The following is a 12,438-nucleotide window of genomic DNA, read 5'->3' as shown; positions in this document are numbered from 1 at the left end:
TGAATCTGTACAGGTACACTTTGAGATTTGGGTTTCAGCTAATGTTAGCAAGAAAGAAGAGCAATCAGATCAGCTAGGATGCCTTTAAGAGCCAGTGTATGCTGAAATTCTGTTTACATTAACAGTGGCTGATAAAGGCTGGGCAGACATACTGGGCTATGGAGCTCTTACCCTGATGTAGTTAGCATTGATGTAAGAGCTGAGGGGATCGTCCTGATCAGCTGAGGTAAGGCACACTCTGCTGTGAGGATCTGAAAGGTGTAAGCAGATAAGGAATAGTTTATCAGTTGCTCAGAGGAAAGAGACACACAAGATTATTTTGTACAGTGAGACATTTACATGCATTTGTAGCTATCACAACAGATGTGAGTGGCCTTGGAAAACCCTCATGTAAAAAAGTCACCATTAAAAAAACGAAAGGATGGTTGGGGTAATTTGCAGCCTTCTGACAGTTTCACCCACTCTCTGAAGCCTGCCTTAATTGGTCCTGTTGCAGAGTCAGTGTCTCAGCATGACTCTGGAAAAGCAGTTTTCTGCTCCAGGAAATTATTTCTCAATCTGTTAGGTCAACAGACTCATTCTGGCTTCAAAGACATTAGAATATTGTTTGTGAAATGACAGCAAACAGCTTTTCTCCCAAAACATAAACATGCATTTCTTGCATCCAGGCAAGCCAGATGACAATAACTCTTTCCCTGTTTCATCTTGCAATGAACCAAACTCCAAGGTGTGCTATTAACACATATAATGGTTATAGAGAAATTAAAGAAAATTAACAGTCTCTTGCATTTTAAGTCTCTTCAGTACTCGAGTCTCCTTCATTGAGGCTGTTTATGAAGCATTATTCTTGTTCTAATAAGATGACAAAAGAAAACATTATTCCACTCAAGAAGTTCAGCCCAATTCCCACTAAAGTCAATGGCTGTTTCATTGATTTTAATGGGAACAGACACAGGCTCATGTTCATCTACTTGGACCAGTACTACCCAGTTTGTAACCCTTGAGAAGAAATATTCTCCTGACAGAAGCCTCAGCAAACAGCAAACAGTGCATATGACCAAGATCATATTAAAAACAAACCACAGATGCCTTTTTTGTAAAATAATTCAGCTGACTTAGAAAGCAGAATAAAATAAAATCTATGCAAAAATTGTGCTTTACCTGATATCACAGTGAGGACTAAGCACACAGTAATTTTTACACTACTACAAACACAGACTCCACATGAAATGCTATCCTCAGGCAGACCAGATTAATGTTTACTGGGATCCTTGGCTTTGAAGCGTAAAGAGAATGTTTAGCTCTCCTTGCTACCCCTCTTTACTGCCAGCACCAAGCCCTGTGAAATGGGGGCAGTGGGTAAGTGTGAACACTCAGCTCTCTTCCTTCCTCAGCAATATTAAGCCATCCTGAGGCCCCAGCTAGGGATGAAGTTGCTAAAAGTTCATTCAGAAAGAATATCAGACCATAAGAAGGCCAGAATAAGGTTGTTAACCCTCAGAAAGATGGTTGGGTAGAAACCAGTTACCTGAGATGAAGAGGTCAAAGTGACAAAAGTGGCTGCTAGCAGATACCTATTTGGCTGAGATGAAGAGATACTGAATTCAGAATATACAGATGATATACACAGAGATCTGGCATCTTGGGCATCTGAAATCAGATTTCTGGCATCTTGGGCATATGAAACCACTTTTGCAATTCTCCTGCTCCAAAACCAGTGAAATAATACTTGAAGGAATGACCTCAGTCATTAGCACAGCACTAGTGAAAGGTGGTTAAATGCTTTTACAATTCTGGTCTGAGGTAGAGTACAAAGTCATCAGAAGAGCTGCACACATTGGGCTGCAGCTGCTGGAGTTTTAAGACATTAAAAAAAATCTCTTTTGAAACCATTTCAAGTCCAGATTCATTGACTGTTAGGTATAGCTGAGGACAGTTTTGACTTCACTGAACTTATATTTGCTAACCTAACATTGAACCTTTTGGATTTTGCAAAAGACTGTTGCAGGCAGTGGTACCACCTTCCAACAACAGAAAAAAAAAAAAAAAATAGGCATGACATCCAGTCATATCACTTTTCAAGGCATCTTAAAGTATGAGTGAGGGGAAAATTATGACACTTGTAAAAATTTGTACCAAAGTGTTTCTCAAAACTCCTACTCTTGCCTTCAAATAAAACTAGTGTAATAGAAAAGAAAAAATACTTTTCTTTTGTGTGTTATCTTAAAGCCATTAGGCCAGTTCCTGATATTCTCAGTCTGCATTTGAAAAAACATCAGTCAGGAAAATAACATTGCTAGAACTTAGGCTTTCAAAAGAAATTTAATCAAAGAAATCACAAAGTAACACCTGAATAGACACACCAAGTTGTTGCGTACAATTTTTAAGCAGCACCAAATGATGGAATTAATCACTAAAAAACCTACGTTTCCCTGAGGATCAGCAGCATTATGGCTCTTTAGGCTCTGTACCTCTTTGCAAATTTGATTTATGCTTTGAAGCCATGCTGCTGCTCCATAAACGTGGCTTTTGGACAATACATTGTGGTGACAGTACACTTCATACATTCTGGAAAGGAAAATGCAAAGCCCTCAAGCATGTGGAGTAAACCATTCTGTCCCACTGACTTAAAAAGCAGAAACTTACTTGGGAGAATTGTTTTGTAGCGATTCTTACGCACTAAGCCTGGAATATCATATTCCTTTGGATCAACAAAGTTCATTGGAATTTCCTGTTAAAAAAGAAGAAAAACAAAACCCCACGAAACGTAAGAAACAGTGGGTACTATTATTAGATTCACAGGAGGAATAAAATCCCCAAGCCTATTATGTCCTCCCTGTGAGGGAGGCAACGTGATGAAGTCAGCTGGGACATATTGTACAGTACTTCTAGCAACTTACCACCAAAATATGATTGATGTTTCCTTTTACTGTCACTGGCTTTCTTTTCTGAAATCCTTCATATGAAAATGCTCCTAGTGACTAATTCATTGAGTAACACGCACGACGTGTTCACTCCTAATATTATTAGAACTGAATTGCAAGTGTAGGCACAGAGCGATGCAAGAGGTGGTGCGCAAGACACTGCTCCAAAAGGCTGGACCTCAGCACCATCCTTTCTGACTCACATTGCTTCCTCTCTGAGGGTGGAAGTTAATAATTTGCTAAGGACTTGCACCAGCAACAAAGTATGACACATAGTTATGACAGGCTGGCGTGCTGACCTGACTCCATGGAGCTGCGGGAGCGTCACCGCTTTGCTCATCGCGCTGTCAAGCTCCATGGAAAAGGACAGCAAAGGGGTTTTAGGGGATTGCCTGCTCTCTACATCGCTGCTGCAAAGAATACACAAAGATGGAGGGGTTTCCTATTCTCCACTGCTCATCCCCTGCAATAAGCACCAGGTGGGAACAAACAGCAACCTTCTGCCTGGAAGGCAGTAGGCAGAAGAGAAGGGATGTGTTAAACAGGCTCAGCAGAGATATATGGCTCATGGAAACTTGGAGGCAGGCTGGTCATCCCAGCTGCTGCACGCTGGATTTGAGAGACCACTATTGGACAGACTGGTACAGGAATCAGGGCTGAGTAAGACAAGCCCTGACTCTGAGAAAAAATTAAAATTATGGACTGTAGAAACATGGAATCATCAAGGCTGAAAATTACCTTTAAGATCATTGAGTCTGACCTGTCACCTAGCACCTCCATGTTCACTGCTAAGCCATGTCTCGAAGTGCCACATCCACGTGTTTGCCAACACTTTCAGGGATGGTGATTCCACCACTTCCTTGGGCAGCCTGTTTCAGTGCTTCACCCTTTCAGTGAATAATTTTTTGGAGCAACTGGAGGCCAGTTCTGGAACTTTAGAAGACTATCTGCACTCTGTCTCTTACAAAGCACTGAGCATACTGTTGGCTTTAACCAGAGGCAATTAATGATGAAAACATCTTGTTGAAGTAATTTCCTATCAATTTGGAGAACTGCATAGGAACAAAACCTTCATATTTTTCTCAATTGTTCCTTGGTATTTAGTCAACCCAAACTCTTCCTGAGCCAAGCTCCATGGGCTGTTTTTGGGTCTTAAGTCATTCACTGCACTAGCCAATTCTTATGAAATCAACAGAATTACTGTCTGAGTAAAAACTCTACATCTTGCACAAATTTCAGGATTTAGCCCTGCAAATGTCCTCTCGGACTTCCAAAATGAAACAGCTGCTTGCTACATCTGGGATCTGGACTTTGAAAAACAAGCAGGTTAGACAGAGTGAAAATACACGATGAAGAGCTAGCTGGCGATAACTGTTTCATAAAAAAAAAGAACTAGTTCACAATTTTTAATTACAGAAATTATGTTTTCATTGCACAGCATTTTGTGCTCTTTCAGTTTTCATTAAAGAATGAAAATAGCTTGGGATGGTTTGGCTGCTGAATAATTCTATGAACACCAGGAAACCTAATTCAAAATCTCTCAGAGAAATGAAGCGTATTTTTTCATACTTTTAACATTATTTTCTTTGCTTGAAAACTACAGTGTAGCTCAGAGACTGATGAAATTATACGTGGACTAGTTTAGCAGTCAGTTCAGACACCAAGTGAACATTCCCTCCCTAAAAGAGCAGTAGATGCTTTACTTTAAAAGAATCAGGGCTTTGCCTACACAAAAGCTGCTTTCCTTCAACTTGTACAGCACTAAATGAATTAAGGACCACAGACACCTCGTGTTCTGCTTTAAAACAGAAGCCCAGACTATCCCCCTCTTCCCAAAACTGCACAAGGAGGGAGGACAGCAAGTGATAATCAGAGTGATAGTCTTTCCCTTTCAGATACTTAGAGGTCATGAAGAGGACAGGCTGAAAGGGCTGTAATGTTGCAAAACATAATCTTCCTCCTGCTCTGCTGAGATTTCATGCTTAAGAGAATATTTGATGTGGCAATATTAACTTCAGTAGCCCTTAATCACATGCCCTGCAACACCTCAGCATGCACAGTCTGTGCCCTGGTTACCTCCTATCTCAAGCAGGAATTTACAGCCCTGACTAATACACATAACGCAGACACTGCAGCATTTTGCATACTATTTTTTTTTTTCAGGTATAATAAATATGACAAACATGACAATACCTATCACACAGACACTCAACCAATTACAGAAGAGACTCAATAGCATGAAAGATGTAAAAAGCCAGGGTACTCACTACACTAAAATGTATCTGACCTTTATCCTAAACTACTTGGAAATCCAATTTGCAATGGCTTGCTTCATTTGTGCAAGTATATCTTTCCAAAATGAGGCGAAGAATCTTTCTGCCAAAGCATTAGTAGATACGGTGAGCCAAGGAAACATTTTCAGACTCCTAAAAGCAACTGGCAGAGAAGCTTAAAACTGGTGAATTATTTTGTATATTGTAGAAAAAACCCCAGTTAAGACATACTTTCTGTATCTTCTACTGAATGACAGAGCCACACTGTGTTTCAGGTAACCAGAGAACATTTAGATTTGGAAAGTAGCTCCACATTAGGCATTCAACAGCAAATAAGGTGGATTAGGACAAATTCCATCCCTAGGGCAACTCCAGACACATTTAAAGAAGTTATGTCTGTAGCAAATGTGGCTTTTCTTCTCTACGCTAGTGATTTTGATTTTTTTTTTGGGTTGAAAAAGTAATATATGTCAGCAAAAAAAAAACCCCAAAAAACCAAACATCTTGTGAAAACAAAGATATGTTGTTATTGTTGCCAGAACCAATACTCTAGTTTTTAAGTGACAATATCACCGAAACCTTTCAGACATTGTAATTTCAAGGGGTGACAAATTTGGGAATTGCATTAAATGCTTCACTGACAGTGGAGTTTGCATGTACTACTTTTAGACTGGCAGAAAATAACAGCAAGGTCTTCTATAGAGAGACAACATCCCATTTTTATTGATGTTCCTAGAAGAGAGAGGTCAGACACTCACAAAGAACTCTGCCTGGAGTATGAAAGGATCCAGTGCTTTCTTGTGCAGCTCCTCTTCAGTAAGGATGTTTGATGCTGTCTGGAGGTACTCTCGGGCTGACTGTTCCCGTGGGGACATGACATAGCCAAAGCCTTGCTCAGAACAGCCTGGGGTGCACATATCCAGTGTGAGTGAAACATTTGAACCTCTCCTGCAAAACAGAGTGGTTAAAGTTTGCTTACAACAGCACCATCATTGTAAGCAATGACAGATTAACAACCTCAGAAGGCCAGCCAGCTGGTTCTGAAGGGGACATTTTGGTCACTACCTGTAAGAAAATGGGTGATGCTTCTTGTGATGACAAGACTGGAAGATTATTTTGTACACTGAAACATCAGCAGGGCAAGATCTTGGGATATACTACCAGTACAACATTAGTAAAGACATGAAAAGCTAGCCACTGTAGTGAATAATTTTTCTGAGAAATGCTCTTGCCAGAACTGTACATCATGAGAAGAGTGAAATGAAGGTCCCAACATTTTAACAGTTACATTAAAAACAGACGTATTGTTGAATGTAGAATTTTTAGTGCATTACTGTAAGTAAGCCACACAATAAAACAAGGAAGTCAAAATGCCTACTATTGAATAAAGTTTTAAAGCATTTCTGAACTTCTGTTAATCTCACATATGACAGAAAAAATTAAGATTCAAAAGCCATCAGCAAATCTATATTTAAATATCTTTAACATGATAATAAAGTCACACAATATGATGACTACTAGGTAAAGGTTCTATACATCCACACAGTAAACCTATTTTTGATGAATCTCAACTCGAAAAATCTAGTTAGAAGGTGTGTGCAGGAACTATTAAAACCCATGTAAGCATGCAGGCATGACCAGCTCACAGAGAGGACAGAAGTCATTACATGGATCACAGCCCTTTCCTGGATTCAGGAGTATGGCTAAAAGAATTTGTAGCTGGCTTCTTGCTACGATTCACAGGCATGGGGAAATGCCAGTAGTGGCAGACAGGGAATCAGTGACTCCTTTCAAAGGATTTTGACCCTACCCTCCTGCGTGCTATTAAACAGCTACCACGCTTCTCCCCCAAAACAGATGCACTTGACAATGAATGTTTTTGGTTCTTTCTAGGTAGAAGAAGCTACCTACATTAATAGTTCTTCATCATGAGAAAATGAGATTATTTCTTCTTCAGCAACATTCAGTGTTGTTTGAATTTAGCTGCTGACCACCCTTCTAATAGCATAGGTAGTTAAAAAAGAACAAGAGGGAAATAAGACAGAGAAGCAGAACGGATGCTGCAGAGGCATAGAGAGGTAATTTAACACAACACCAAACAAAGGAAAAGTGACCAATGCTTAATGCAAATGAAATTTGTCATGACACAGCTCAAACCTGAAGTGATGTCTGTCTTCTCAAGGGCATGTGTATGTTGAAAATAAGTTTATATCTTAAGTGTACACATTGTACCTAGTTTGAGAACTTCAAGCAGTTGCTTTCATTCTTCTAGTTATCTGACAGGTTTTTCATTGTAATTCATTACTTTAACCAATTGATTATTCCCCAAGTGATACTCCCCAGTTGATATTTCCCAATTATCTTGATACAGTGAGTGTCTTTCCTGCAGGCTAGCAGTCACCTGAGATCTTTAAAATGACAGAAATGGAAAAAAATCAGGGATAGTGAAGAACACAACCGACTCACATATTTCAAGCCCAATCCTGCTTTTAATGAAAAAGAACAAAACTCACTGATAGCACCAGCTTCAGGGACAAGCCCCAGAGGTTACTGTGATCTCGTATAAAGGTAGAATAACACAATAAAAGGTATAAGATTTTAGGACAATGTTATAACAAACCATAAAGTGAGAAAAAACATTCTAAGCTCACAGAGAGCAAATGGAAAGTCTCTTCTGTAACATCCCTTTTTATAGCATCCTGGGGAGCTTTGGAAAGTCAGCATTGTATTCTTAAAATCTAAGTTCTGGCTTTTGTTTTAAGCTTTAGAGATGAGAATTAACTATGGTTAGCACTCCAATTAAGCTTGAAAACTGAGATATAAAGAAAGGTGATACTTTGCTATGCTGGACCCTTCAGTAACTTCATTCTTATTCACAACACCATCACTTTTGCAGAATTTATTCGCAGGAATTCAATCATGAAAACCTTTGTTCTATTTCATTAAGAGAACTGAGAGGACACAAAACAGAAAAAGATTTTCCTTTTATCTTGAAACTGCCCTTTCCCAGCTGTGAATCTCTCTGAGAAGCTCCTGACTTGCTTGAGAAACTCCTCTTTTCGAGTTGACCTTACAGTTCAAGTGGTGAACACCAGATCACCCCGAAGTTTCATTATTGGGTTCATTTGAATCAAATTCATTTCCTTCTGGATTAACTGATTTATATATATAAGAAATACTGAAGACTACTACTTTTTCTATGGTTTTCTTTTGTAGAAAAGACTAGTCCTCCAGCATAAGTGATGAGGAGAAAAAAAAAAAAAGAAAAATCAACAAGACCCACCTCTTTCAGAGGTAAAAGCTTTCACCACTCTATAGTGGATTTCATGCTATGCAGTTGCTGTCTTCATGAATGGTGAGAGACTGATCAAACACAAATAGATGTATTCAATGGAAAGAAATGATGCTTTAGAACAGCACTTGTTGACAGCTGTCCAGAAACTGTGTGCCGTTCAGCTAACATGCTTCTATTTATGACTGGAATGAAAACAGGACAGGAAATAAAGCAGGTGCTTGACTTTAAAACCACGTTTTAAAGTGACATTCACAAAGGCAATAAAGCTTCCCACTAGGCACAGAACTCCTAAATCCACAACATCTGGGACCAGACTTTCCCCTATTAGTCACATCTACCCTACCTTTCTTGCAAGCCCACGGATTTAACTGTCAGAGTAGCTGGGTCTGTCTCCGCTTTCATGTCCATTACGCAGTCAAAGACTGGAGTCTCTGGCACAGGATCCAAATCTAGGAAGTCATCCTCATTCTTATCCTCTGTCCACTCTGAGTATGTGAAGGAAGGCTGCCGGCTCACTGATTGGCGTCTGCAGTCCTCTTGCAGTGGAAAAGGGGGATCTGGTTGGGCTCTGAGTAGATGCCAAAACTGGAGGAAACAAACATTTAAAGAAGCTTTCTGCTTGTAGCCAGCCTTTCCATACAGCCTAGGGCATGGGTCATTAGGGCAGCATCCCAGCTCTCTGTATTACAGTTGGAGAGTACTGAAGAGAACAGGAATGTTCCATGCAGGAGTAGCTCTGTGGTGCATGTTACAAGGATTCACATCTACCCATTCAAACCTGCTTTCAGCCATAGAGGTTTCCACAGAGCTGGCCAGGCTTAACTCAGGGATACAGTGGAAGTGGAATGTGCTTGTGACCATCATATGCACGCCAATGTGATACCACTGTCCTTTTGTTCAGTTTCTTATCCTTCCCAGGCTTGTTTACAAAATAAAAATCTGCTATGGTATTCTACAAGTCATACCTCTCCTGATTTAATGGCTTTCCAGCTGGAATTTACATATAGCTGTCTTAAGTACATATAATTGAGCTGGACATCTTTAATAACCTGGAACTGTACCCTGAACATATGTATAAACCCATCATTTTTTACAGAGGCCCAAATTTTGATGTACCTGATCCTGAGGCTCAGAATGCCCATATCACTTTTTCACCAGAGGCAAAGGCTGTGCTATAATCTAATGATCTGATTTAAACAGAGTATTAATATAAATAATGAATCATGTGAAGTTCTACAACACAAATGCAAGTTTATATTACAAATTAAGGTAAGATACAAATAATTTGTAATACAAAATACAAATAATTTGAAATTGCATGAATCTAAAAAAATTCTGTATCATTATCTGTTTGGACAGATGGTGTGGTAGACTAGATGACTTGGAAATCAGATCAGTAGACTTGAAATCCTCCACACAGACTTCAGTTAAAAATCTGAAGCCCACCTCTGAATTCCAGGATCTGGAACCTAAGGCCAACTTCATCCATCTAGCATTTAACTAGGAGTAGTATCACTCAAGCTAATGCCATACAAACTATACTGCATTGCCATGCATCCTTTTGAGACTAAAACCAGATCTTATTTTCTACAGTAAAGCATCTTCTGTCCTTTTCCTATATGGCTTTTAAATAACCAGCTGAATTTAGAAAAGTGCCACTACAAAAGGTCAAATTTCTTTTCCTCGGCTACTAAAGCACATTAGGATGTCATGCAGGACAGTGTCAATTTCAACACTGGGAAAGAAAGGTTTGGTCATAAAGGCACTCCTCAAAGGAATAGGTCCCTTCAAGCTCTCTTCTAGGCAGCACATGACTTTAAATCCATTTTAAGGGGAGAGGGAGATCACTCAGCTGAGACAAAGGGGAAAATTGAGAAAACTGTCTTCATGCAACAATCTGCTGTCCATCAGGCTGGGATTGTAGAAACCCTGCCTGGTTCAATCACCATTTTCAATGTTCCACCAATGACTATGTTATACCTTATTCCACAAATACTGATAAAAGCAGATGTTTGCAAATTGCAAAGCAGCATGACCTCAGACATTTGAGAGTAAGGTAACAGGTAGGTAGGAAGGGACAAGGCTCATGTGCTCTCTCTAAACAGTCTCTCTTTCCTAATGTCCATGTTGGAGAGAACCTACTGGGCCAGATAGACCATTGGTCAGAACTCACAGGACACTTATGTTCTGCTGTCCAGTGACTTATTCAGAGAGCAGGGTGATACAGAGTGACATTTGTGTCTCTACTCTAGCTAGAAAACTCTTAGCACAGACCACGGAAATACAAACCAGTGCAAACTTGCCTACATGGAAACAGTTAGAAAATGTTTTTCTATATGCAAGTTTTAACCAAAACAAAAAACTGTCAAGTCTACTTTAGTCTACACTGGTATTCACTTTTACTTGCAAGGAGCTCACATGCAAAGGTGTTCAAATAGAGATCAAAAATTTGGGCAACAGAGAGCTTTCACTTAACTTTACCTTCTGTGCTAAGAATGGGTCAGCAATAAATGTTCTCATCCACTGAGGAATAATTGAATATGCAAAAAAATCACAACCTTGCTATTAAGATTTTCAGCCCAAAATGTTTTGCTGCAAGATTACCTGGAAAATTCTTAGATAGCTCTTTTTTTTTTCTTCTTTTTTTTAATTGTATTTGCAATTACAGAAATCACCAGTTTATTTTTGAGGACAAAATTAATCTGGATAAGGTACAGCAGCATCAAAAAAGAAGAAAATTGCATAAGCCTGGCCAGTTTCCTTGCCTACATCAACGATCACAATAATGGAGCATTAACTACAATTACTTTGCCTTGTGAATGGTTTTTAGAAAGTATATTTTCCTGACACATTAAACAGAAGATTTTTGCCACTGTGCTGCCTCTGAGTGAACTTAACCACAGCATGTAACATGACATTACTTCCTATCAGGGAATGTGGCCAGCAAATCAAAGCAGATACTCCCCCCTCCTTGGAACTGATGGAGCTGCACCTTTAATACTGTCTACAAATTTAGTTTCTTCAATTTAAGAGAGATAGAGAAAAACTGAAGTGGTCCCAGTAGAGGGTTGCAAAGGAAGTCAGTGGTCTAGAGTACGAAAAGGCCAGGGTGATGTAGCAGTGAAGAGCAGCTCCAGAGATGCAGCCAGACACTTCTTGGTAGTGTCAGCTGATCCCACAAGGGACAGTGGCCACAAGCCTGCAGAACTTCAGCTCAAACATTTAGATTTGTGAAATTCAGATCAGACACTAGGGAAAAGCTCTTCCCCAAAAGTGCCACACAGTTGTGGCACAGGCACACAGAAAGATGATCCATCTTCCCTGAAGGCTTTCAAAACCTGTGTGGAAAAATTCACGGCTCACCTTACCAAGTGTTGGCAAGAGCCCTGCTCCAAGAATGTTAGACCAGCAATTTCTTCCCACCTACAGTCCTATGATTCTAGGATGGAGCTCATTATACTGTGCATCACTCAAACAGCATGTGCATAGCACAGCTTCAACTTCCTCAGCTACCTGGGGTGCACCTCTGCAAGGACAGGAGGCGGTGCTCTGCCTGCATGTTCAGTAGAGTGTTATGAAAAGCCACATTCAGTTAGAGCTCCCTAACAAGAAAGAGTTTTCCATAGCTCTCCCATCTACCACACACCTTTGTGCCAGTTATACAATCAATGGAGAAACACAATACACTCCTGCTACCCAGCAGCTGACAGCTAACTAGATTAATTGTAGTCATGCCACTTAAGCTTGTCAGCTGGGCCTTGGCCTACATCTAACAGGACTTTACACTCAGAAGTACACTGGCACTCTCGAACTGCCACTGAAGTCAATAGATGATGGTCCTGTTGCTGGACCACATCCCTTCTATTTGAGTGCAAATAGTTTGCCCATCTGTGGATGAAAAGAATAAACCATCAGTGCGATCCCCAGTTCATCAAGAAATTGAGTA

General features: G+C 40.0%; 1 protein-coding gene across 6 annotated transcripts in view; it reads right to left on the bottom strand.

Annotated features, from left to right (window-relative positions):
• PTPN5 (protein tyrosine phosphatase non-receptor type 5) overlaps positions 1-12,438 on the bottom strand; it is a 77,301-nt gene that overhangs the window by 17,928 nt on the left and 46,935 nt on the right. For all 6 annotated transcript variants that reach the window (XM_085062921.1, XM_085062925.1, XM_085062920.1 and 3 more), the window contains exons 6-9: positions 8,836-9,077; positions 5,956-6,145; positions 2,647-2,731; positions 172-251 (exon numbers count right to left, since the gene is read on the bottom strand). In XM_085062921.1, the coding sequence (XP_084919047.1) occupies positions 172-251; positions 2,647-2,731; positions 5,956-6,145; positions 8,836-9,077 (597 nt within the window). The remainder of the gene's footprint in view (positions 1-171; positions 252-2,646; positions 2,732-5,955; positions 6,146-8,835; positions 9,078-12,438) is intronic.

The sequence above is a fragment of the Lichenostomus cassidix genome, chromosome 5 (genome assembly GCF_008360975.1).
Source record: "Lichenostomus cassidix isolate B80296 chromosome 5, HeHo_3.0, whole genome shotgun sequence".
NCBI lineage: Eukaryota > Metazoa > Chordata > Aves > Passeriformes > Meliphagidae > Lichenostomus > Lichenostomus cassidix.
Note: the sequence above shows the minus strand (reverse complement) of the source record. Positions and strands in the feature narration are given on the sequence as shown.